Consider the following 27,341-nt stretch of genomic DNA (forward strand, 5'->3'; position numbering starts at 1 on the left):
CCCAGTCTAACTCTTGCAAACTTGGGTTTCCTGCTTTGATCATCGCTTTATGCCGAGCCCGAGTAGTTGTCTCTTACAGCCTCACATTTGAGTGCCTGAGCCCGGCCATTAACTTGGCCTACATCAGGAAGAACTTTTGGAACATTGATGATCTAACAGTTGCTTTCCGGGGGGCTAGGAGGGCGAGGGCGAGGCCAGCTGATATTCCATCTTCTTTTTCAGCTTCAGCACCTACTCCAACATCTACTTCTACAGCTCCTTCAGTTCCAGCTCATGTTGACTCATAGCGCTTTGAAGCCATGCTTCAAAGTATCCATCAGGGTCAGATTCTATTGTTGCAGAGTCTACAGGTGGTAGCTCCTCCAGGATCCATCTTATCAGTGGAGCAGTTCTTAGAGAGGGTAGCCTGGCTTGGGGCCCAACCTTCTCTTGATAGGGAAGGTGAAGGTCCCACAACCCAGGTACCCCAACAGGTACAGGATGCTTCCTCCGAGACCACCATCCCAGAGCCATTCACTCTTCATCCTGAGGCAGGGGAAGAACAAGCAAGACCAGAGACTGTTGCAACTCCTGAGAGATCCCTTGAGGGCACATCAGAGCCTCCTACTCCAGTGGCAGACCTCTCCTCATCACAGCTTGCAGTTGACCCTTCCACTCCTTTACTTGACATACCAGAGGACCAGACCACACCAGTCCTGGCACTGAGCACCTCTCCTCCAGTTACTCTAGTACTTCATGTTGGATCAAGTGGCCTCGGAATAATTAAGAAGGGGGGGTTATTAACGAACCTTTACTAATTAAAAATCTATCCTTCTTAATGTTACCAAAAGTAAAAGCAATAATTAAAGTGCATAGTGGAAAATAAAGAGTGTAGGGAAGAAGAAGACAAACACAAGAGTTTTATACTGGTTCGGCAACAACCCGTGCCTACATCCAGTCCCCAAGCGACCTGCGGTCCTTGAGATTTCTTTTCAACCTTTTAAAAACCTTTACAAGCAAAGATCCACAAGGGATATACCCTCCCTTGTTCTCTTTGAACAACCTAGTAGATGTACCCTCCACTAGAACTGATCCACAAGAGATGTACCCTCTCTTGTTCTCAGTCACAACAACCCAAGTAGATGTACCCTCTACTTGTACCACAAAGGATGTACCCTCCAATGTGTTAAGACAAAGTTCTCAAGCGGTTAGTCCTTCGAAACTTTGTGAAGGGGGAAACAAAAGAATTCTCAGGCGGTTAGTCCTTTGAAATCTTTTGTTTATGGGAAAGGGAAGAATCAAAAGAATTATCAGACTGTGTCATTTTGAATTCTTTGACTAGGGAGAAGGGAGACACAAAAGAATTCAGGCGGTTAGTCCTTCCTTCTTTTGGAAAAGGGAGAAGAGAGACACAAAAAGAATCCAGGCGGTTAGTCCTTATCGAATTCTTTTTAGCAAAGGGAGAAGAGAGACACAAAAGAATTCAGGCGGTTAGTCCTTCGTTCTTTTGGAAAAGGGAGAAGAGAAACAAAAGAAGAATTCAGGCGGTTAGTCCTTGGCAAATTCTATTTGGCAAAGGGAGAAGAGAATGAAAAAGATGAATAGCATAAGTTTTTGAACAAAGAACTTTTCTTGGAAGAGAAAGTTTTGAACAAAAACTTTTAGAAAGATGAAGAGAAAAAGAATCAGAAAAATTTTGTAGAAAGAAATGAAAGAAGATGTTGAAATATAGATTGAAAGATAGAATGATTGAAAGAGATGATGGATCAATGAATAATGTTTCATGCGAAGGTCACATATTTATAATTTCTTGATGACTCAAGTCAAAACTTGTAACTCTTGGCAATTCCTTTAAAACTAATTACTTAAAAAGTTATGACTTTTGAAAGAATCATCATAAACAAGTCACTTGAAGAATTGTAACCTTTGGAAATGAATTTTTCGAAAACAGTCACTGGTAATCAATTACCATTAAGGTGTAATCGATTACACATCAACATATGTGACTCTTCAATTTGAATTTTGAAAATCTTAACATTTTAAAAATACTGGTAATCGATTACTGCATTCTGGTAATCGATTACCAGAGAGTAAAACTCTTTGGTAATGATTTTGTGAAAACTTCTTGTGCTACTTAATGTTTGAGAAACTTTTTAATACTTATCTTGATTAAGTCTTCTCTTGATTCTTGAATCTTTGAGTCTTGAATCTTGAATCTTGAATTTAATCTTGAAATCATTCTTTGGGCTTTTTGTCATCATCTTTGTCATCATCAAAACTACTTGAATCAATTTGATTCATCATCATGAAGCTTGCTTCTACACTTCACTTAAATTATAAGGAGGATGCTCAGACTCAGGACACCCAGGATCTATCTCAGGACTTTTGAATTCCTGATGATTTTGCTTTTTGGATAATTATCGTAACTATTATATTTCAGTACATTGTTTTTAGTGATTTTGATTTACGTTTCTTTATATACTTGTGTTTTTTGTGAATAGATAGTATGCATGTTTTGAAGCATACATAACAGTTTTACTTGATCATGATGATTATGCAGTGACATACGTTTATCTTTTTGTGGAATGGGTGTGATAATCTGATTTTGGATTGAATGCATGATTATGATGAAGATTGTGTTTCTTTTCATACGTTTAAGCAAGTGTGTATGTCAGACAAAGAAAGAACAAGAATGTGAACTTGCAATTAGAATTGTTAGTTAGTAGACAGGTTGATTGAGAAAGAAAAGCTTGAACCATAACCGATGAGAGTGTGATCTTAAACTATGAGTGAACGACTAGCTTTGAATAATAGTCTTTGCATCAATCTTTGAATTTTAGAATGAAATGTATGAATGAGGACATGATGAAGGCCATGATTGTATATACAAGCCAATTGACCAAAAAGCTTACCTTGAATTATAATTGTATCTTTTACACCCTTTGTGAGCTAAATTACATTTTCAAAATTGAACCCTGAACTTGAATTAATATCTCCTGATTCCTTGCTTAGATTCTAGGAGAGGAGATGGTTCAAGGCAATTTGCCCCAAATTTGGGGGAGTTAACCAGGATGTAAAGTGAAGGGTAAAGCACATCAGCACACACAACAAATAAGTTGTGTTAAAAAAAAGAGAGAGAAAAAGCAATCAAAGAAAGTGTGTGCTATTGTAATAAGGTCAAATACAAGTTAAAGTGAAAGGCTAGTGAATAAGCTAATTGTATTAAAAAGGCTACTCGGATAAGTCTAGGATTTATGCTTTCTTAGAATCTAAGCCTTTGAATCCTAGAAAAACCAATTATTTTTGCAGCCAAGCCTCACTACAAGCCTGTGAAAGTCCTTCTAATTCTGTTTATGCATTTCTGACTTTATGGCTTGAGATGAAGTTCAAAGATTGGACCTCTTGCTAGTTGTTGTTGATAAATAACTTAAACACTTGTGCATGAGTGAAATAGTAGCCATGAGACTGTGGTTTAAGCTACCTTCCATGATATCTGTCTTATGCCTAACTTCAATTAATTGTGGACATACATCATGTTCTTCTCTTTGAATAACTACATGCTTTGTAAAAGACAAGTGATGAGGGCATTTTGCTTCATTCTGTTATCATGCAATCAATAGTTTTTTTTGTAGCATACACCTTTGTAAATAGTCATTGCATATTCTTGTCACTTGGGGACCAGTGAGTCGTTCTTTATTTGCTTGAGGACAAGCAAAACTGTAAATTTGGGGGGGGTTGTTAGTCGATGAATATGACTAACTTTTGTGTAAGAAATCTGTGAAATTTGTATCTGACTCCTCCCATTTATGGTTATTTTGTAGTGTTGTAATTAATTTCTGTTAAATATAGGTAATAAGTACTTCGGACTCCCATTTTGTGTATTTAATAATCATTTCCTTTCAATTTCAGGTTAATTAGGCAAGTTTATGAAGTGTTGATTTTTAGCTTCTCGCTAAACCAATATGTCGGCTTAGTGAGCCATCCGCTAAGCACACCACTCTTGCGGCTGAGCGCGAGGAAGAATCTAGAAGAAGGATGAGCTGGACACACGCGTTAAGCGAGAGCTCATCCTGCTAAGCGCACCGCTTGCATGCATCCGCTAAGCGAGAAGTCGGGCGCTAAGCCGAAATTCACTTATGCACGCTAAGCGAGCCAGAGTTTGGAAGAGGAGTTTGGGCAATTCTCAAAGATTTTGCATGTTTAGAGATTTCTAGAGAGAGAAAGGTCCAAGTTCCAGAGAGTTTTGAGAGCTTTTGCTGTGCGAAGACTAGCAGAGGACTGAGCTTGAAGAGGAAGCTATCTGGAGAGCATGAGATGAGTCTGTGAGTGATTGTGAGGTTCTAGAGGTGGAGGAGACATCCCCACTACTTGTATTTCTTCAATCCTTCATTTTTCTCTTCTCTTTGTTATAAAGGAAGCTTCCCAGATATGGAGAGCTATCCTTTGTTGGTTCTTCCTTGTAGGTACTTGATGTAAATACCTGTATATCTATTTAATGATATTTTATGTGTTCTCTGTGTTATCAGTACATCATTTCAGTGTGCTTTTGCCTTGATCATGCAGATGCATGCTTTGTTAGGATCATTCAATAGTGGAAACTAGTCTGATTCTTAGAACTTGATAGGACAGGGCTAGTTTATCGTATTATCACAAGGGATCGGGGTACGGTAACCTAGTTGTTTGTATGTTTGTCTTAATGCAGTTCTGGTCGAGTTTAGTCCAACAAGAGGAATCTGAGGATGATGCTTGATCAGGATTAGGCTAGACTATCATGAGGGATCAGGGTTTAGCATTTCAGGAGACACCATAGAACACACGAGCATTGTTAAGTAGAGAATATCCTTATAACACCAGGAACCTAATAGGAAGACCAACACGTTGTCGACTTATCTTTACACATCATCTCTCACGTGATTTTCCTTTTTAATAGTTAGTTTACATACTTGTTCATAGTCAACACATATCTTTTCATACTAGACACCTATTCACTGAATATAGTTTTACCAAGTAACACAAGTTTCCCAAGAGTTCGATACTCGGTTCTTACCGTTTTATACTACTTGTGCGATCTGGTGCACTTGCCAAGTTCGACCAGATTGTTGTTAAAGTAAGTCATTTAAACAATATGCTTCTACTTATATTTTAGTACTGTGTAGACTAATTTGTACTTAACATTGAATATCTAAATTTCATAATGTATTTAGTGTAATAGACAAAAAGGAAGCACTGAGTGTGGGTATTACGTCATGCACTGGATGCCAACTATAATCTTAGGAAATTTCAAGAATAATTGGGAAATGGTAATTTTTAATTCACCAAATTTCATTTTTTTATGATTGCTATTATGTTATTAACTTATGTTTTATTTTATCATGCAATATTTCACTGATGCTAGACCATTGGAACCAGAGAGATTGAAGGAACTTTTCATCCAGTGGCCAAAGTATTATTTGAAAGTTAAAAATGAAACTTAGGATGTTTAGGCAATTTTGTAATTGTAGTTTACTTACTTTACATTTTTTACAATTCATGTCTCCTTAACATTAAATATTCTTTTAATTCATAGTAATTAATAAATTTCTCATGGAATTTATGGTAAAAGTTGTTTCAAAACAGAATGAAAATTATATGTTGTGTGGTCTGGTTTTAAATTTTGCAGGTTAATTTTGGGTTCATTGAAAAAACAAATAGCATATTAAAAAAAGTTCTAAAACAACATCGGTTTTTTAAAAAACCGATGTTGATATATAGATTTATAACTTTCTTTTTTCATAATTCTTATTATATAACATCGGCTATTTAAATAACCAATGGTGTACTTATTAGTTAACATTGATTTTGAAAAACCGATGTTAACGATATTACTTTCAACATCGGTTAATAAACGATGTTGAAAGTCTTAAATAACTGATGTAAAAATCTTATTTTCTAGTGGTGCATGGTAGAAAACTCTTATTATTCACCAAAAATAAATAGAAAACTAACTTTTTCCTACAATGTTTCATTTGTTATTTTTTTCTCTTGGTTGAGCATGTATTTTTGCATTTATTTTTGTATTTGATTCTTATGTTATTTGCGTTCTAGGCTGCTAATTTTTATTGTTTCCTGGATCAAATTGTTATCTTAATTAAACATTTGAAACTGACGCAATTCTCAAGTTAGTTGTATACTATGGTGATGTGAAAATTGTTGCAATTTCTACTTGTTCTGATTTGCAATTTCTACTTGTTCTGATTTGCAAATCCAATCATTCTCAAAATGACATTTGAAGATGTAAATGATGTTGATGATAAGCCCTCAAAACTTCTTAAATATCGTGCTTTTTATGTGAAGATGATGAAAATGTGTTATCTTTAACCTTTCAAGAGTCACAAAGGAAACCTACACCTTAATCGAAAAACATTGATGCATGGGTTCCTTATGAAGGGAAAATATTTAAGAGTGATGAAAATGCTTATAACTTCTACTCTTTATTTGCAAAGAAAAATTGTTTTTCAGTCAAACGTGATCTCGCGTCTACGAATGTAGTAAAAGTAAGGGTGAGGAGAATCGTTAGAAGTCTATAGAAGAGGGAGTTTGTTTGCCCTCGTGCTGGTAATGTTAAACCTTAGAAAGTCATTGAATTGGAAAGAAAAAGGAACAAAAAAAGCTCAAGATGTAATTGTAGTGCAAAATTGGGGATTGCTAAAAGAGAAATTGGCTTTAAAGAACAATGGGTAGTTACATGTTTTGATAATACCCATAACCATAAGTTGTTGGATGATAAAGAGGTCCATCACATATTATTGTTGTCAAAAGTTGGTTGCCCTATAAGTCTCATAATAAGAGTTATTGAGTTAGAGAAAGGAATGGATACAAGTCATCTACCCTTTTTGAAAAAGGATATTAGGAATTTTATTCAATCTCAAAGTGGTATTGGTAGAGAGAAAGATGCTTCTAAGGTTCTCAAATTATGCAAAAGTTTGAAAGACATAGATGACGCCTTCCATTATTATTTCACAATAGATGAAAGTGGCAAATTGGAGCATACTATCTGGGTATTTGGAGATTCAATTCGTGCATATAAAGTTTTTGGAGATGTGGTTGCCTTTGATACCACATATAGAATAAGTCGTTAAGATATGCCCCTTGGACTATGGGTTGGAGTTGATAATCATGGAAATTCAATTTTCTTTGGTTGTGTTCTTCTGCGAGATGAGAAAATTCACTACTTCACATGGGCTTAAAAGGTAAATTCCAATTCTTCTTCTTCTTCTTCTTCTTCTTTTTCTTCTTCTTCTTCTTCTTCTTCTTATTATTATTATTATTATTATTACTACTATTATAATTCTAACTTTGGGATTTTAATAAATTTATAATTTGTTTTATTTTAGAGTTTTGTGTCTTTTGTAAAGGGAAAGTATTCGCAAACAATTCTTATTGATTAAGATCTTGCACTTAAAGAAGCTATTTCTATGGAATTGCCAAATACAAAATGCATTTTGCATATGACATATTGTGGCAAAGTTATCAACTTGGTTTTTTTCCCTTAGGTTCACGATACAATGATTTCAAATCTGAGTTTTATTGGTTATACCATTTAGAATGTGCAGATGATTTTGAGCAACAATGGATGTAGAAGCAAAGCTTCATGATGAATCAAGATTGATTCAGAGATGTTTTGATGATAACAAAGATGATGACAAAGGTGATGACAAAAAGCTCAAAGGTCAATCAAAGAATGAGTTCAAGATGTTCAAGATAGAATCAAGAACAACACTTCAAGATTCAAGAGGAAAGGTGAAGAACACTTCAAGATTCAAGAGGAAAGTTGATTTCAAGAATCAAGAATCAAGATTCAAGGTTCAAGCTTCCAAGAATCAAGATCAAGATTCAAGACTCAAGATTCAAGAATCAAGAGAAGACTTAATCAAGATAAGTATGAAAAGGATTTTTCAAAAACTGAGTAGCACATGGATTTTTCACAAAACATGTTTACCAAAGAGTTTTTACTCTCTGGTAATCGATTACCAGATTGTTGTAATCGATTACCAGTAGCAAAATGTTTTTGAAAAAGTTTTCAAATGAATTTACAACGTTCCAATTGATTTCAAAAAGCTGTAATCGATTACAATGTTTTGGTAATCGATTACCAGTGCCTTTGAACGTTGAAATTCAAATTCAAATGTGACGAGTCACATCCTTTCACATAAAAGCTTTGTGTAATCGATTACACTGATTTGGTAATCGATTACCAGGGATTGTTTCTAAATAAATCAAAAGATGTAACTCTTCAAATGGTTTTTGACTTTTTCAAATTAGTTTTTAAGTTTTTCTAAAAGTCATTACTCTTCTAATGGTTGTCTTGACCAGACATGAAGAGTCTATAAAAGCAAGGCTTTATTTTGCATTTCAAGTATCTTGAAAAACCTTTACAATACAATCCTTTTAAATCTTTGAATCTCTTTGAACTTCTTCTTCTTCTTTGTGGCAAAAGCTTTCCAAAGTTTTCTGGTTTTCTAAACCTTGAAAACTTGTGTTATTCATTCTTTTCATCTCATCTCCCTTTGCCAAAAAGAATTTGCCAAGGACTAATCGCCTGAATTCTTTTTGTGTCTCTCTTCTCCCTTTTCCAAAAGAACAAAAGACTAACCACCTGAATTCTTTTGTGTCTCCCTTCTCCCTTGTCAAAGAATTCAAAATGACACAGTCTGAGAATTCTTTTGATTCTTCCCTTTCCCTTATACAAAAGTTTTCAAAGGACTAACTGCCTAAGAATTCTTTTGTATCCCCATTCACAAAGTATCAAAGGTTTAACCGCCTGAGATCTTTGTCTTAACACATTGGAGGATACATCCTTTGTGGTACAAGTAGAGGGTACATCTACTTGGGTTGTTGACTGAGAACAAGAGAGGGTACGTCTCTTGTGGATCAGTTCTAGTGGAGGGTACAACCACTAGGTTCAAAGAGAACAAGGGAGGGTACATCCCTTGTGGATCTTTACTTGTAAAAGGATTTTTACAAGGTTGAAAGAAATCTCAAGGACCGCAGGTCACTTGGGGACTGGATGTAGGCACGGGTTGTTGCCGAGCCAATATAAAAACTCTTGTGTGTTTGTCTCCTTCTTCCCTACTCTTTTACTTTCCGCTGTGCATTTTAATTTTCGCTTTTACTTTTGGTTAAGTTTCTCTTCTACTCCTTATTCTCTTAACAACATAGTAAAAGCCTTAGAAGAGTAATTTTTTAATTAGCAAAGGTTTAGGAATAATTAATTCAACCCCCCCTTCTTAATTATTTGAGTCCACTTGATCCAACAATGGAAGTTGATGGTTGCACAATTTGATCTAAGTATGGATAGACATGTTGACTTACTTTATTTTCATCGTTAATCTTGGGCTTTAGCCTATTTGAGAGACTTTTTTCTCGCTGAGATGACGACATCTAGAGGCTCAGAATCTATAAATTCATATATAAAAAGATTCTTAGATGTTAAAACAAGTTTGGTAGATTTTGAAAATCAAGTATGAACTACCTCATATGTGTTGTTTTGGACATTTTATTCCTTGAATTATTGGACCAGCGGCCTCAATAACTTAAGAGGGATAGGCTCAAAATGCAGAAGAAGCAGCACTCAATTTAATAATGTTCTTTAAACATGAAAGACAAAATTGATTGCAACAAAATAAATGAGATAAGGGAAGAGAGAATGCAAACACAGATTTTATATTGGTTCAGCAAAGTCCGTGCCTACATCCAGTACTCAAGCAACCTACTTGAGATTTTCCACTCCCTTTGTAAAAATCCGTTTACAAAGTCTGAACCACACAGGGACAACCCATCCCTTGTGTTTAGGAATCCTTACAACTTAAGAGACCCTCAGTCCCTTAAATAATCTCTTTGAATGAGAAGAAAGAAAGAAGAATTCTCTCTTAAAGAGAAGGATATTACAATTGAAGTCCATGGAGAAACTCTTAATGGATTTGCAAGTGTTTGCCCAAGAGTTTCTTTTGAGAGAGCATTTGGCAATGAATTTCTCTTGGAATATCTCTCATTTCCTTTTGAGAGGATAAGACATTTTGAACAAGCAAAACTCTCTCTTCAAAATTCGTGCCCAAGTCACCTATTTATAGGACTTTGATGGCTATTCACAAATCCAATCAAAAGATGTGATTGTTGGCAGATTTTCTGAAAACTCTCCACTGGTAATTGATTACAATGTTTGTGTAATCGATTACACAGTTATAATTTGAAGGGTCATGAATTTTGAATTTGAATTTTAGGAGTTTCGTTGCTGGTAATCGATTATAGACATATGGTAATCAATTACATGTTCAAAATTCAAATTCAAAACCTTTTTCGACAACTCTTTTTCATTCTTCCCTTCTGGTAATCGATTACACTTCCTGGTAATCGATTACCAGAGCCTTGCATGACTTTGAAACCCTTTTGTTTTGAGGCAAGGCTTGATCTTTAGTGAATCTTGAAACAAGGCTTTGTTTGTTGAAGCATTCTTGAATTAAACTTGAAGCAAATGCTTATCCTTTGAAGCGGCCTTGTTTGATTCTTCTTTGACATCATCAAAATTCATGTATTCATACATTCACATGAATCAGTTAGCTTATAAGTTTAGTATAATTAATTTGCTTTTGTGTAGGTTGGTGTTGTCGTCAATATTAGAAATCAAGCTGGAGAAGAGCCAATAATGCAACAAAAATACCATAATCCTTCAATTAGAATAGGTTTTCCCATTGAGGAACATGCTGTAACTATACTTACATCTTATGCCTTTGAGTTGCTCCAAGATGAGATTGAACTATCTACATAATATGCAGCAGCTAAAATTGGTAATGACTCTTACCTAGTGCAACATCATACCAAACTTGATGGAGGTCGCTTCATATGTTTGATAGAAAAAGAATCAATAAAATGTTCTTGTAAAGGATTAGAATTCTCTAAGAATATTATGTAGACATGCTATTAGAGTGTTATTGAAGAATGATTATTTTCATCTCCCAACAAAATATTTTCCTTTTTGATGGAGACGAGAAAGTTCATTAATCCCAAAATCCGGTCACTTGATTAATTGGAATGATAATTCCTATGTTGAGATTTGATCTTTAGTTCAATGTCTTGATGTTGAGTGTTTAAAGATAGAACATCAAGTTAAAGTTGATACTAAGGAATTAGAGAGAGTTATTGAGTTGGTAAAAGGCACGGCTGAAGTTCAAGAACATTCAATTGTGTTGGAACACAATGTTTCAAATAACAATGAGTATGATGTTGAAAATCCAATGGTATCTAAAGTGAAAGGTTGACCAAGAGGATCAATGCCAAAAGGAGGAGTTGAAGTTGCAAAAAAGCCTTGTCGTTGTCATTTTCCTAATTACGATGGGACCAATCATATTTCGTGAAATTGTCCAAATAAAAAGAAAAATGTTGAAGTTTTGGATTATCAATCTCCTAATAAGTAAGTTATAAGCATTATTTAACTTGTTTAGTTGATGCTTGGACGTATGGGTGCTAATCTTTATATGTAGCATATTTTTTATTTTTATATTTTTGTGTAATTTAATTGGATGGCAAAGGGTTGGTGAAATTTGTCTTAAGAGTCAAAATAATTGTTATTGAATGTTCCATTTTAATTATATTAGCAAAGTACATAGTGTTTGACTTGCTTATGGTTGGTGGTAGGCATTACTACCTTTGTTGGAGTGTTTATTTTTATCTTTAAATTGTAAGCATGGTCGTTTTAACTCGTTGATTCATATCCTTAAGTAGGATTATTCAAAATGGAGGTGTGAAGAGTTTTGCTTTGAGATAATGGTGTTTTGAATACATGACTCTCCTATCACAGGAAGACTTCAGTAGTAATTTTTTATTTTTTTAACCTATTATTAGAATTTTGTTGCTATTGAAATGTCATCATGACTATACAAATGTACTTCAATTTAGGAAGAAAACGAATTTGAAGCAGTGCCCATCATGTTTATTTTTCATTTTTCTCGTATTAGTTTTAATTAACCTTGATAAAAATTAATTGCTAAATATGATAAAATGTAAGTAATAATTAGTAGCTATGAGTAAATAGGAGGATATTATGCAGTTTACGAATTAAAATGTTTAACTTTGTTTTCGGAACTAAACATTATTCAAGACATGTCTTAAATGACCGAACTTGAATGAATCCAAAGTAGATAACGAAAATGACTCATAATTCTACAATTTTTTTCATTATATGTGCTAAAGAAAGAAGTTAATTCATCTTGGCTCGTACCATCCCAATTCAGCTACAAGGAATAGGAATGATAACAAAACAAAGCACAATTCCACTCATCAGAATAGCCTAAGGCACCACATTCCAAAGGATATAAATATGCTTAACGTAACGGGTGCAGTACCACTGAACAAAGCACAACACCTATCCACAAGAAATATGTTGATATGGAAATATAAAGGTTAATGTAGGCATAACATAGACATAGAATTCCAATCATAGAATGAGCAAGAAAAATTGTTGCTTTTTCCCTTTAAGCCAATTCTAAGATCTTAAAGTAACAAAGACAACAAATATAACCAACAGCTCAAAACTCATGTATAGGATAACAATCAATTTTATTTATCAACAAAATATAAAAATTCACTAAGAGCTTTAATTGAGCATAAGGATTTCTCTAATTCAAGATAGGAAATTGTTCAACCTATACATACCTATAAGGCTACAATAAATGGATTTACCCCCATTTCCTCTTTCAGTACTCCATAATCTAGGTCAACACATCGAAACATCTCTATATTCCCCTAAGCTCCTCCCACCATCTCTCCAACCACTATTTGCAATAATGATTTCTGATAGCGGCGTATAAGTTTTTCTCCATTCTTTCTTCACCACTTCAAACCTCTCATCCCTCCTCTCCAATGCCACCCAAACTTATTCCAACGCATTCTCCACCAAAGAAGTTGCGATGGGGAGTGCCGACTGTTGGATCAAGTGGCCTCAAAATAATTAAGAAAGGAGGGTTGAATTAATTATGAATGTGTCTTGACTAATTAAAAATTTATCCTTCTTAATGTTACTAGATTTCATTAGGCTTTACTACTAAGTTATGACAAAGTAAAGAATAGAGTGTAGGGAAGAAAAAGACAAACACAAGATTTATACTGGTTCGGCAACAACCCGTGCCTACATCCAGTCCCCAAGCAACTTGAGATTTCCAAAAACCTTGTAAAATCCTTTACAAGCAAAGATCCACAAGGGATGTACCCTCCCTTGTTCTCTTTGAACAACCAAGTGGATGTATGCTCCACTTGAACTGATCCACAAGAGATGTACCCTCTCTTGTTCTCAGTATCACAATCCAAGTAGATGTACGCTCTACTTGTACCATAAAGGATGTACACTCCAATGTGTTAAGACAAATAATTCTTAGGCGGTTAGTCCCTTGAATCTTTGTAAGGGGAAACAAAAGAATTCTCATGCGGTTAGTCCTTTGAATCTTTTGTCAAGAGGGGGAAGGGAGAATCAAAAGAATTCTCAGGCGGTTAGTCCATTGAATCTTTTGGCAAGAGGGAGAAGGGATGAAAAGATAGCACACTTTTGTTTTCTACAGAATTTCCACTTGCAGAAAAACAAAATTTTGAAAATAAAGTTTAGAAAGTTTTTTGGCAAAGAGAAAGCAATGGACAATGGTTAGAGAAAGATTGTAAAAAAGAATTGTTTGGAAGAATATCATATATATGTTTTTTTTAATGTGTGCCAAAGTCATGTTTTTATAGACTCTTCATGTCTGGTCAAAGAAACCATTGGAAAAGTTGTGACTTTAGAGAAAACCATGTTAAGAGTTATAACTCTTAACTTTTTCTTCAAAACTGTTCATTGGTAATCGATTACCACAAAGGTGTAATCGATTGAACAATTCATTTTATGAAAAGTTGTGACTCTTCACAATTGGATTTGAATTCCAACGTTCAGATTCACTTGTAATCGATTACTAATATAGTGTAATCGATTACACTATTTGAAAATCATTTTGGAACATTGTAAATCATTTGAAAACATTTTGAAAACCAAACTGGTCACTGGTAATCAATTACTGTCAACTGGTAATCGATTACCAAAGAGTAATCACTCTGGTAACTTAGAAAATTTGAGAAAATTCTTTTGTAAAACAAAACTGTGCTATTCGGTTTTTGAAAAAATATTTTAATACTTATCCTATATGAAGTCTTGACTTGTTGCTTCTTAATTTCTTCTCTTGAATCTTGAATCTTGGATTGGATTCTTGATGCTTGATCTTGAAGTCTTGAATCAATTACTTGAGCTTTTGGCATCATCAAAATTGCTTGGTTCATCATCATGAAGCTTGCTTCTACACCGACAATAGAAGTAGTGTTTGCGCCAGAAGCCTCCCCAAAACGCGGTTCGTCCTCTGTTGTAGTAGGGTCTTCTGCACAACTCCATCATACCTTGCCTCTTGAAAATCTCCTCCAATGGCAGCGAAACACATTGCTGGAGGGTAGGTGTGTGTGGGGTTGATGGTGTAAAAATATTGTCCCTGATGTGGTGATAAGATTGTGTCCATGATGTAGCATGAAAAGGGGTTGGGGAGGAAGCAAAAGGACTTTCAAATACAAACTCAAAGATGGAGAAGAGAAAATGTATTTTTTTAATTAAATATCTGACATGACTATAATGTCCAAAAAATTTGACTAAAATAAAAGAGATTATGAACATATTTATCCTAAAATATTGGTGTATGGTGCTAAGATACTCTAAGATGTATGTTAGTAAACCCATACATATGTATAAAGTATGTTCGACCAAGTGTTAATATTTTAAATGTCACATGTTAGCATTTCATTTTTTCTGTTTCATGTCGTGTCATCATTTCATATGCTTTTAATTTTTTTTAACTTTCTTTTATCTTTCTCTTACTTCTTTTTTAGTTTTATTGGCTTTTTTTTTTCTTTTCTCTTTCTTTTGTCTTCTTACATTTTATTTTATTTTCTTGTTTTTACGTCATTTTTAAAGTTTTTTTCTTTTATGCTTTTTAAGACCAAATTAATTTTATTAAAATGTAAAGATCATTTTGAGGAAAATAAATAAGATAAAAAGACTAAAATGATCATTTATCCATAAATATATTTAAAAAATGGAGATTTAAATTTCTACTAAATATTTTATATAGTGTCTATATGTTCACACTTTAAAGACTAATTCTTAAGTTATTCACAATGGTCATCTAAGAGATATTTTTAGCATTTAAAGTCACATTTCACTTTCATTGTAATTGGGGTAGATAATATAAATAAAATAATAAAGATATAATATTTTATTAAAAATTTGCATTTTAAGAAATATTTTAAATTTAAACACATTTTATGAAAAACATTACTTTTTTCTTTTTCCTCTCCCATTTTTTAATTTATTTTTATTTACATACAAATTTTTATTATAATTAATATTTTCTTTTATTTGTATTATATCATTGATTTACGGTTTTTTTTATCTATTATCTATTACATCTTTTATTAATAGGGATGATAAAAGAATTCATACCCACAAATAAAGTTTACAATGAATAGTAAACAAGTATCTGGAATATGTATGTAAAAATAAAGAATACATATATTTTCACTAAACAAGAGCCAATATTATAATATTGACACGTGTCCGATTTCATTATCATTCCTAATTACATATTAAAGTTCTTTCCCTACCCACGAGTAATGGAATCAAAATAACATGATTAATATTTAATCAAATACAAATTGTTCTGATCATATATAATTATTTAAAATTATTATATTAAATTATGATTGTGCATTGTATTGATAAATTTAATATGTAGAAATTATATATATATATATATATATATATATATATATATATATATATATTATCAACTTATTAATATGTATATACGTGAAAATCAATGCAACGGGTACCATGATTGTTTTGTAATAAATTTAAGTTGTTTAGAAAAAATCAAACTTTGGAATTTTGTGTTTCTAAGCTAAAACTAGTTGTATCTAAACTAAGACTCTCGTGGTGTTAATAGTGTGCAGGAACCAATTACCCAAATTGGTCGGATCAATTACAAGTCAGTTGCAATTTTGTTATTACCATTATTACTTAATTTTTATTATTTTATAAATTTTATCATTTAAAGTTTTATTTTTTAAATTTTATCATTAAACTTAATAAAAAATTAACTTTTCAGTTAAGTTTCAACAATAACAATTTCAATTATAAAAAATCACTTTTGCATGTCGACTAAAACTATCATCAATGTAAAAAAATTAAAAAAAAATTATATTTTTACATTATTTTATTATTAAGAAAATGATAAATGTATAAAAATTGAAATTTAAATGATAAAAAATTTATAAAATGTTATAAGTTAAATGATAAAATTCCTAAAATAGAGACCTGAGTGGTATAATTTCAATTTGTGAAATTATGAAAATCAAAAGATAAAATACACAAAAATAAAATTTAAATGAAAAAAAATCGTAAAACAATAAAGTTCGGTGATAAAATTAAAACAAAATTGAAAAAGTGTCGAGAGGATGTTCCCACTTCACATTCCTAACGAACGGCAATGGCAGCCTCATCCTCCTTCTCCACCCTCTTCTCCTTCCTCCTCCCTCCAAAGCCACACCCTCCTCCCATCACTCGCTTCCCACTCCAGAAGCTACGCGCCCAGCAGCAGGACGGCCAGGGCCACCACCACCACTCGTTGGCGGAGGTGTCCGCCGTGGCAAACCCGTCCCACGCGCACGCGAAGACGCTGTTCTTCCGGTCGGCGTACAACGTGCAGGTGGTGGTGGAAGAGAACGAGCCGGAGGAGAGGCTGCTCAACCGCTTCCGGAGAGAGGTCATGAGAGCCGGAGTCATTCAGGAGTGCAAGAGGAGACGGTTCTTCGAGAACAAGCAGGAGGAGAAGAAGCGCAAGACCCGCGAAGCTGCCAAGCGTAAAAGCAGAAGCAGGTTCGTTCCGCACACTCTCTTTGCTCTTTTTATTTTTTTTTCTTCTTTTTTTAATGGCATCTAAATTTTCGAGTAAATTGTCATTTTAATACTGAGAAGTATGAAACTGTATAATAGTGTTGGTAATTGTTATAATATTAATCTTTCAAATTAAGGAAATTCCAAATAAGTCTGCAATCCGTCAGTCAATTCGACGTATTGGGCTTGAATTTGATAAGTAAGGTTTGGAGTTTGAGACGAAGTAAATAAACTCAGGAGGAGAAACCATAATAGTCAATCAGATTTTTCAGCAGAAATTAGTTATTACTCATTAGCAAAGCCCATGAATAACTATGAAATAAGCTCTCTAACACAAACACTAGACACTACACGAACACTTTGACACGACTAATTTCTAAAATATAAGACACGTGACATGAGGACATCACATACAAACACAATCATAAAGATTCTAATGAAATATAAGTAACATGAAACAAAATATCTAAATTGATGGTATATTCATCTTTTTAAACCAATCTTTTATTTTTTTTCCTAGTGTATTAGTTGTGTAAAGGTGATGACATAAGTTCAAGCCAACAAAACAAGTTTTAAATTGGACTCCAAATAAGAAGTGTCAAACAAATGTCAAGTGTGCCGATGTAGGAAACATGTCTGACATAGCGGCATTTCGAACATGAGAGGTGCCCGTGCTCCTTACATGAATTAAGTAGGATTTAGCTCAGTAAGTTAAATGGTTTCAGGGAAACATCACTAATCATTCTTATTATGTTTCCTAGAGTTGAAAAACAAGATTATTTAAGTAAGGCTGGGGCATAGTTTTGGTCTAGAATCCGATTCAGTGCAGTCATTTTTGCATGCAATCATGCATTCAACACATTTGTAATTGTTGGATGAAGATCAGGCTCAGATTTTGAATTGTTTTTAAAGTTGATTGACCAAGATGAAATATTAGCTTTCTGATCTTCATTTGATGGTTCTAAATTGATAAATATGTAAGGAGACGATAAGCTCAAAAAGAAAGCTGGGTCAAATGGTACTGATTGTGAAAATCACCTCCTGTTTTGAGTTGTGACTTGTGAGGGTAGTTGTACTACTTTATTTTCACAAGGGCAGTGTAGATAAGATAGTAGTAATGGACCCATGGTTGCTATTACAATCTTAGGATGTTGTCATAAAAGTTTCCCATTTCCCCCACCACATCTTACAACTTTTAACTTATAATGACAATGATTTTGTATGTGTATGTGTTTTATTGGGGGAGCGAAATTATTATAAGGTCTAGGACTACCATGTGCCCATGGTCCCGGTCATTCTCCACGTGACACATGTAATTGATTTTTATTAATTCTTTATCGTTAATTGCAAAATTTGACTGCTTGTGACAGAGATTGGTCAAAACCATAGACATGTGGTGATCCTTTGAGAAAGTTCCCTTGAGAAAGATTATTTATATTTGTCAAATTTGGCTCTGTCCTTTCTGGTTTGATAGTTCCCTTGAGAAAGATTATTAATATTTGTCTTTCTTGCATCATTTTCAGGCGCTTTCAATCGAAATTTCAACCACAAAACAAGCCGGATGTTGCAGCAACCAAGAAGGAAGAGGATGATGATAACTGGGATCTTCCAGAAGTAGATGCTCCATATATTTCAACCGCATGACCACTCAGATTCTGTATGATTCTTCACATTTTATCGTGAGAGGCTTTTTTATGCATGTTAGTTCTGTTATGTAAAATTAATTCCTTGGACGCAGTTAGTGTAATGTTCAATTCACATTTCATTATGCTATTTATTCAATATGCATCTAAATTTTGTTCTGCCCTTGATTTTCTGAAATCTGGACGCAGTCTGTTTTTTTTCTTTCTTCCCTCTTGCATCAATTTAGAATCCCTTTATGATGTTGAATTTACCAGTCACGTAAAAGTTACTTGTCTTGTTATGTAAGAAAAATATGTGCATGATGTGTTAAGAGAAAATGTCTATTCACTGGACACTGAAATATTTTTGGTATTGAATTCCCTAGCTTAATATCTTCAAAATGAGAGAGATTGAGCTAGTTAGAAAAGCCAATTATACTATAGTCTGCTATTGTTTGGACTATCCATCCCATACCTGTAACTGCCAATGCTCTTTGTTGCAGTAGTGTTTAACTTCTCAGCCTTTTCTGTTTTCCCCCCTTAATGTCTATGGTCTTTGTCATGCTTGGTTTTTCATCAATTTGAGCTGGAGATGTATTTAAGTTATCGAGGAACAGGCTTAACTGATCATACTACCATTGAACACTGACCCATTGGGAAGTTAGGTTTCTTCTCCAATGAGGTTACTGAAATCCTTGGTCTCATTGGAACAAGATTGAATAAAGGTTAGATACAGGGTATTCAAGCTTAGACTGAAAAACTTAGTCATGAAGAAGCAATGCAGGTGGTGTTAAAATATGGTTGTGTTTTTAGAGAAAATAATGTGCTCTTTGCTTGGAAAGTAAGCAACTTGTCTTATTCGTGGTTTGGGTCAATTATTAGAAGTTTAACTGATTTGTAAAGAAAAATTGGAAAGAAATAGGTTCACTAGTTCTGAAATAACCTCAAATCAAGACTTCCTGAGAGTAGATCAATTAAGCATTTAAGTGGGACTGCGGGTGATTTTATCACTTCTATCACTAAAATGCAAAAGAAAATGGTCTAAAAGAAAATATTACTGATAAATGTTTTAACAAGTGTAATATTTTCCTTTCCCCAACTCATCCACTACAAAGTACCAAAGCAGATGTTCCCTAAAGTAGTATCTAACTCATATTTTTGGAGTTCTCCTTAAAGGTAGAAGTTCATCTACTTAACTTTTCTTTTGGACTATATTTTTTTGTCTAAACCACAGGTGTCTTACATTTGTAGACTTTTGTTCATTAAAAGAACTTATTTTTATTTGAAGAGTTTTTTCTAAAATAGAAGCCAAAAAAAAGAAAAACTGATTCAACGCTCCCTAAGACATTGACATTTAAAGTTGACTGAAAGAGTAACATATCAATTCAGCTATGAGGGGGAGGGAGAGATCTGAAAGTTGCTTTTTACAACATTAACTCTTTCTAAACACTTTAGAACTGTGTATAGTTCTAAGTATAATTTCTTGTGGAGCACTTCAGTGGCCACCTCAAATCCATTTTGTCCAAAGCATTGACCCCTGATGCATGATTTCTGAATCGGATCCAATCACCAAGAACAATCCTCAGGTCATGAACTTTGCTTTCTAGATCATCACAACAGTTAGCTTGAATGGTATAAGCCTCCCTTAACATGTTCTTACTTGGCTGACAAAACCCACCAAAATAGCTTGTATTTACAAGCTGAGCACGAAAGCCATACAAGTCAGCTGCATCTTGCCTTGCTTTTATTGTGTTACACAAGGACTCTTCTGCGGGATCGTTTGGAAACATAAACTTAGTCAATTTCCAATACTTGAAGAACTCAAGGGAAATGGCATTTGCTTTCAAGAAGAATATTCCCCCACCGTGTAGGTAACTTCCACTTTGTCCATCACTTAAGACATTACATGAAATTGTGAGTTCATTACTTGGATTTAACTTTATAAGTGGACTTCTAAGCCACAGTACATCTGCTTCCTGTAAAATTAAAGTCACGTGCAATTCAAGTTAATTAATAAACCATTCATCCACCATTTTATATGTCAATCTTGAAAAATGTTAACATACTCTTCTTATGGCTGGAATTTATTGAGACTCATGAAATGTGAATCTTGCTCCTACTCATAATTCGTGGGTCTCAATAAATTTCACTTAATAATAACTTGTTAGAAAATAGTGTGTCTCAACAAGCTTATACGGAACCATACCGTGAAAATTATGCTGTAACCCAATTGAATCACTTCAAACAAAACATCATTTCTTGTCCAAGTGAATAAATTTTGATCAGGGGTTGTTATTATGGATCCTCTTTTGGTGACAAAATGATGTGGAAATATGGAGGGGTGGATGCAATAGGGGTGCAAGGACCTACAGTACTCAAAAGCATGAGGGTCCATGGTTATGATCACCATGTGATTCAGCAATCTTTGTGTCCCATCACCTGATTTGAAGCTTTGGAGTAAAATGTCAAGGATAGATCCAGGACTTGCCATTGATTTATTTACCATGGTTAGGATAACTGATCTGTCTGGCATGATAGCTCTCCTCAGCACATCATCCAATTCTTGATTTTTTGAGTAATACTGATAGGGAAGTAATTGTAAATAAACTGAGTAGAACTCAATCATTTAGAAAAATTAGTAAATACTCTCTCTCTGGTCTCATATAAGAAAAAAAAATATATATTTTACTTAGTCTCAACTATAACAAAATTCCAACTAACTTTACTTTATTTAATGCTATTATCTCTAAAATATTCTTCAGTTAGTTTCAATGACTCTTATTGTTGATATCAAGTTTCAACAAAAGATAAGAAAAAAAAATACTTTTTAATTAAAATTGATGTAATTTAATATGGTCAACTAATTTTCTTGATTAGGGTACATATTTTTTTCCTCTTATATTTGACACCAGAGAAAATATATGCTCTCGTTCAACATGCCAGCAGTCAATTTTGACCAGCCATAAAGTCCATTTAATTTCATGTCCTTACATTATTAAAAAAAGATTGACTTCAATACAAACTCTTTAATAATGTAATAATAAAATACACGATAATTTTAAAAAAGAAAAAACAATACACACACCTATAAAAGATTTGAATCCCAATAAAATGATAATGAAAAAATAGAATTGCATACATACACTCTATATAAAATTTTTGAATCCTCTTGACTGAAAGCAAAATAACTTTATATATTTTTTTCCATATTATAAGTTTTACTTATTTTATAAAATGTATATAAGTTTTTGAATTCAATTAAGTCAATATTTCATTTAATTATCTATTAATTGCAAACAATATTTTAATGTATTTAAATGTATATCAGTTTTTGAATTCAATTAAGTCAATGTATTTCAGTTAATTATTTATTAATTGCAAACAATATTTAAATTTATTTAATTAACATTTAAATTTATTCAATTAATAAACAAATGTAAGGTAGTTTTCTATCAGTAAAATTATTTTTAATTTGTATGTTTACACACACTGACACATTTTTAACAAGAGTCTTATTTGAGTTTGTAATACATAAAGACTAGCAAGTCAAACAAATCATATCGCAGGACATACAATCAGATTCTCTAACAACAAAAGGATAGCCTTATTGTTTCTTTTGGTAATTCTGCGGGTTCATACAACAACAATAAATTGACATTTTCCCTCAAACATGTTGTACCACTGTTAATAACACCCCAACACTTGACTTAAACAGAAGACAAAATATATTTTTTGTTCTTATTCAGTTTTTTTAAAACTGCTCTCAAATATATGCATTTTTTATATATAAATTAATAATTTATATACGTTTAAAAAGATAGATGGTAAAGACCGTAAAAGTTACATATACCTGAATATAACTCCTACTGTTTCACCTTAAAATATCATTTCTCAATATTTGTGTCCTAATCAAATAAAGGTTCAACTTTTCAGTCTAAATAACAAGTATAACATGGTAAAATTAGCACTCCCAGGAAACAAATTTTCATACACAATTCAAATCCGAATCTTATTTTTAAAAAAGTAGACATCAATCACCTAAACCAATCACCAATTGGTACCAAATAAAACTCTAATGCCTCAAATAATTGAGGGAGAAGCTGTGGAATTCATATATATGCAATGATGCTAATTAACAGAAACCGGATTAAGAGAATATAAAGAATGCTTACAGTTGATTTATGCCTGAGCAGAACCCCCTTAGTGACACCCCTTTCAAGCGATCTAGGGTAGTGATATAGAAGGAAGCATACCAGCACGATCAAGAAAGCTAAGAGAGGAAGATACACATAATTCCTCAATCTCAATGCTCTCATCCTTCCAAATGAAAATGATGGTTTAATGGCCTTTAGGCCTAACATAATCTCCGCCTGAAAGTTAGGTCTTATATGTTTATTTAAGTGATACTAAAAAAGAAGCCAATGTATTGAGAGAAAACCCCTTTTGCATTAAAGCCAGAATCAGAGAGATTTGAGAAAAAATCATAAATATAGAATTCATATATATTCAAATGGATTGATATATAAAGCAGGTTGAATGAATTCAATAGGGAACAATAAAGGAAAAAGGTTTAATGCTCATATATATACCATCCAATTAAACACTCTCACTATTGCAAGCCTACATGCGAAATCTGATATGCTTTTGAAGATTGGCTTTATTGTGGTAACTTTTGTTGACTAGGTGACCCCACGGGAATGTAATGGATGTGATTCCTATGGTTTTTTCCCCATATACACCACCTCCCTCTAATTATTTCTCGATCTACACTACGTAAAATTTTATTTTCCAACATATACCTGTTTTTTATTTATTATTTATTATTTTTTTATTTTTTTAAGGTAAGAAGTTGTGTTTGACCAACCCGACTTCCCAATTAGTGTTTTTTTAATTTTCTTTTAAAAATTATTTTTAATTTTTTTAAATATAAATTTTTTAAAATAATGAGAATATTTTTGGTTTAATAATTTATTAATAGTCTTAAAATAAAAAAAGCAAAGTGATTAAAAAAATAGATTGATTAAAAACACATTAATATATAGTTACAACATCTCATCTATGTTATATGAAGAAATTAGAACACTCAAATAACGAAAAATATTAACAATTAGAGAGACAAAAATAATAAATGGAACATAATAAAATGAAAATAATGGGATGTACTAACAATAATAATTGAAACACGAAAATGAAGAAACTTATAATAGTTTGAAAGATGTGCAACAGACATGTCTTCTTCCATTTAAATCATTTAGCGAGTTGTTCATCATGCGCAACATTTACATTAGTTATTGTAACATGTTGATAGGTTATTGGGCATGGTTGGGTTACTAGTTTGTTAAAAAAAATTAAAATTTCTATTAGACAAAAATGTTTGCAGTAGTTGAATTCTGCTAACACCTTTAACATGTCTTCATCGTTTTTGAACTATGTTTTTTTATACTCGATTAATTTTTTTGAATATTTTGTATGGCTTGGTTCTCGAAAGAACAATTGTCTGACCACTTATGATTCATGAATTCCATAAGGGGAAACCCCTAGAGGCGCAACTTGCTTGATGACATCCTTGAGTGTTTGGATGTTTCATCTTGAAAGAATTTCAAATCTTATTGGATTTTTTCCAGTGAAGGAGTAACTAAAAAAAACCATCCTGTCACTTGCCATTTTAATACAACATTGCATCATGAGTAAGAGTGATGGTTGATCGAATTAGGTTGAGTATACCATTGAGTGTTCTATTGATGGTACATAATAATTCTAAAGGATCACCACATGGGTATTGCTCATTGCACATTAACATTGCGCAAACATCATCATCATTTTTCAATTACAGAGAGTGAAAAAAAGATTGTTGACTTGCATCTATGGAAGGTTTCTGGTAGTAGATTTCATGCACAAATTGGTCATTGGTTAGCCGAAGGGTGTTGTGCATTCTACTCTTTAGTGTCTTGAAACAAAACTCATTAGGAACCCAGTTTGGTTGTGTTTGATTGACCCATTCAAAAAAAATGAATGCTAATTTCGAGTTAGCAATGGTTTGAGTGCTTGTTTCTCCCAAGAATGCCATAATATTGAGATTGAATTTTGTTTGTGAAGGTATATTGTGTGGAAGTGTGTGACTGTATTGAGGGTGTTTGGTGTTATTTATAGTTGTTTGAATATTTGCCCCATTGATGTGTATTGGATTCTCATAAGGTTAGAATTGTCTTTTTGGTAGAGGCTTGTTTGGAATCCAATGTTGATTGAGACATGTCATTATTCCAATTTCACTTTTATCGATATAGTGCATAGTATTATCAATTTCGACTGTGATTTTACCCTGTTACTTGGTGTAGTAGTCCATTATTGTTTCCAAACTTTAAATTTAAATTGTGAGTTGTCAATTCAATATCAATTTTGTTGGTGAAACACCTATTGGTTTTTTAGAGACTTGGGTAAATTGTAAATTGTTGTCAATTTTGAATGTCATTTTACTCTGATACATGGTGCACAAAATATCCATTATTAGTTTCACACTTAAATTTAAATTGAGTTGATAATTCAATGCCAGCTTTCTATAAATAATAGAGACTTGATTAATTTGCACAAATTTATAAATTTCAAGTGTCTGTGTTTTAGGGAGTTGTCATTTTTTGTTATTTTCGTTGTTAACATAAACTGAAACAAATTATTTATTTCATTACGTAAAGTAAATACTACAAACAACAACAATGGAACGAAGTAGGCAATGAAAACTCACAATGACATAAAGCAATGAACACCGACATAGCACACCACAGGAAAACCTCAAAGCAGAAACAACTAACACATGGATCATCCCTAGATCACCTACTTCATTTGAATATTGGTTCGTGGGAAGGAGACATGTTACTATCACTATCAATATCACTACCATGGTCTTTGACCCAGCATCTGCATTGCTCTCGTATTCATCTAATAGGTTCTCAAGATTGGAGGTTGAGTCATGTTGTTAGAAAATAAAATAAAATAAATAAATGAGAAGAAGATGCAAAATCTTAAACTAAATAAAAGAACAAAAGTTGCAATACAACTTCATATTATGACAAAAAAATGGGTTAGCAATGCAATATAACATACAATAAGAATAAAGAAAATAATTTTAAAGGAGAAATTTTAAATAGCATGGGTTGAAGCACGCAAATGCTATCCATAGAGAGAAAATGCCCTCACTGCATTGGTAGAAGAATCTAATTGTGCTCCTCTCCCAAGATACGACAACCCGTTGTTTCCGATCGTGTGCAGCAAAAGGATCCCCGAACCTTCTGAATACCAATGCTCTTTCTCTCAAAAAAGTATTTTTTTATAAGAACAAGTAGAGAAGAACTTTAGAGGAAAATGCAAAAATATTTTTCTACTTGTGTTTTTGGCTAAAGAAGGAGAAAGATATATATAGGCATAGATCCCCTTATGCAGCAACACAAAAAACTCAAAGTAAAACTATCACACCTAGTGAATGTTGGAAACCAATGTGTAGACAAAAAAAAAAAAAACAAACAAACGTAACAAATCAAAATGACCCACTAAAAGCAAAATCCTAAAAGATAGGAATTCTAGTTTTAGGTAACAAATTATAAAACAAATATTTTATTTTATAAAAAAAATTAATATAAGTAATATATTTTTATAAATTTGAAATTATAAAACAAATATTTACTAACATTCCCCCACATAATTTAAAATTTTAAAATGTTTTAAGAAAACACAATTTGTTTAGAAACATAAAACAAAGAGCATGTGATATTGTATTTCAGTATAAGGAACCTTTCGGGTTTGAGCCTTATACCTAGTGTTTATGAACTTCCATCCGTGAAAAATGTAGAGACTTAATTGTCTTGAATTACACCTTCTTTAACCAAGCTTTAGTACATATCCCCTACAATATTGGTGTTCATTAGTTTCTAATTAGTGGTTGCGTGTTACACAGCCTTGCGCATATATCTTGTTTTATGAGTGTTACTTAGAGATTAACCCATATCTCACAGTGGCGGCCCCACCACCTCACTTACTAGGTGAATTCTCAAAGAGTGGTTTGTGACCCCCACCCCTACAATAATTGTCATCGGATCCACTAAGAGGTATTTTTTTAGACAAAAAAAATACACATATGTAAATACCTTGACTTTAATATTGCCACAATTTATAATACACCTTGTCATAGGAATGAGAAACAAAATAAATCTGCAAAATTTTATTTTAGTGCACTTTAGTTAACAAACAATTTCGTTGTTATCTGTTGAATTTCATTCTTGGGATCACCAATCACATAGAGACAGGGTGCCCATTGTTATGGATAAATAATTAACTTTAGTCTCATTCCCCTTGATGACTCAAGTACTTGTTGGGGCATTAATCCTTTTGTAAGCGGATTCACAATATTTTTTTATGACCATAAGTTTTAGTGCCATCTTTAAGTAGAAAATAATATAATTTAGAACCAAAATCCTTAGTTTTTTTTTTTGGAACTTCTCCTTTGCAGGACACCCCCACACTTTAAGATATTTCAGATACACTTCAATTCATGAACGCAAGACTAAGATGAACTCATATTTCCCAAACTGTAAATTCATACATAGTAAGATGGAGTTAAGGGACATTGAAGCAATATATGAACCATTGCAAGACAAAAATCCAATGATAGATATGATAAATGATGCATTTGGGAACAATGTGTGGAAGCAATTCCTTCCAAGGTTATTTTGATGATGCCAAAGAATCAAGAGTCAAGCAAATTT

The 27,341-nt window shown here is 33.0% G+C and overlaps 2 protein-coding genes and 1 pseudogene across 3 annotated transcripts; 2 read left to right on the forward strand and 1 right to left on the reverse strand.

Annotated features, from left to right (window-relative positions):
• Positions 1–299: 299 nt before the first annotated feature.
• On the forward strand, positions 300–11,429 carry LOC100817647 (protein FAR1-RELATED SEQUENCE 11-like; annotated as a pseudogene).
• A 5,058-nt stretch (positions 11,430–16,487) lies between these two features.
• Positions 16,488–18,768, forward strand: LOC100812464 (30S ribosomal protein S21, chloroplastic). Its single transcript, XM_003550040.4, has 2 exons — positions 16,488–16,948; positions 18,490–18,768. The coding sequence occupies exons 1-2, from the start codon at positions 16,560–16,562 to the stop codon at positions 18,608–18,610; spliced, it is 510 nt and encodes a 169-aa protein (XP_003550088.1). The 5' UTR covers positions 16,488–16,559; the 3' UTR covers positions 18,611–18,768.
• A 360-nt stretch (positions 18,769–19,128) lies between these two features.
• On the reverse strand, positions 19,129–23,113 carry LOC102666668 (uncharacterized protein At4g15970). Of its 2 annotated transcripts, XM_041010998.1 has the most exons (4): positions 22,761–23,113; positions 20,795–21,169; positions 20,453–20,564; positions 19,129–20,356 (listed from the first exon to the last, which is right to left on the reverse strand). In XM_041010998.1, exons 1-4 carry the CDS (start codon positions 22,947–22,949, stop codon positions 20,058–20,060), a joined length of 975 nt encoding a protein of 324 aa, XP_040866932.1. In that variant the 5' UTR covers positions 22,950–23,113; the 3' UTR covers positions 19,129–20,057. The 2 variants fall into 2 exon arrangements, with proteins under 2 accessions (XP_040866932.1, XP_006601015.1); XM_006600952.4 differs by having other exon boundaries at positions 19,129–20,564; positions 22,761–23,108.
• Between the last annotated feature and the right edge of the window lie 4,228 nt (positions 23,114–27,341).

Source organism: Glycine max, chromosome 17 (assembly GCF_000004515.6).
Source record: "Glycine max cultivar Williams 82 chromosome 17, Glycine_max_v4.0, whole genome shotgun sequence".
Lineage (NCBI taxonomy): Eukaryota > Viridiplantae > Streptophyta > Magnoliopsida > Fabales > Fabaceae > Glycine > Glycine max.